The sequence below is a fragment of the Penaeus monodon genome, chromosome 19, assembly GCF_015228065.2.
Source record: "Penaeus monodon isolate SGIC_2016 chromosome 19, NSTDA_Pmon_1, whole genome shotgun sequence".
Lineage (NCBI taxonomy): Eukaryota > Metazoa > Arthropoda > Malacostraca > Decapoda > Penaeidae > Penaeus > Penaeus monodon.
Window position 1 is genome coordinate 20,521,273 of NC_051404.1, and position 515 is coordinate 20,521,787.

The 515-nt window shown below is 33.6% G+C and overlaps 1 protein-coding gene across 1 annotated transcript in view; it reads left to right on the forward strand.

The window, feature by feature from the left end:
- LOC119585127 overlaps positions 1 to 425 on the forward strand; it is a 9,823-nt gene extending 9,398 nt beyond the window's left edge. The window contains exon 3 of the mRNA XM_037933760.1: positions 154 to 425. Coding sequence (XP_037789688.1) covers positions 154 to 207 — 54 coding nt within the window. The 3' untranslated portion in view covers positions 208 to 425. The remainder of the gene's footprint in view (positions 1 to 153) is intronic.
- Positions 426 to 515: the final 90 nt, after the last annotated feature.

Here is a 515-nt window from a genome sequence, read left to right on the forward strand (position 1 = left end):
TGGTTTGTTTAGAAAATGAAAGTCTAAAAGATAATTAGGATTTGCTGCAGTCATCTAGGAATATAGTAGTCTACCTAAATCTGTTCCATTTCCAGTATGTAGAGATGTTATTTATGTAACTGGAAAGTAATGCTAATTTTCTCCTTTTTTCAGGCAAATAACTCTGGACTGGTAGAGTTTGGCTGGGGACCTAAGATCGGCAATTAAATGCAGGCTTCAGAAAAAAATTAAAATGTACATACACCAGGAGTTCATTGAATTTAACTCACAACAGCTGTGGAAGTGGAGACTGGTGCAATGACTTTTCGTAATGTTTCCATTTGGTTGATATCTCCATTTCCTTTGATGTAGATAATGTAAAACTATAAATGTGGTTGTAAGTTATTATACTTCCTTCATGGTAAATAAACTTCTGATTTAATTTTGATATTTTCTTTCATTTCACCTACCTGCAGTATTTCAGGCAGTAAACATGATCACACATTGCTGTGCAATATAATTATCTCTCTGGATGT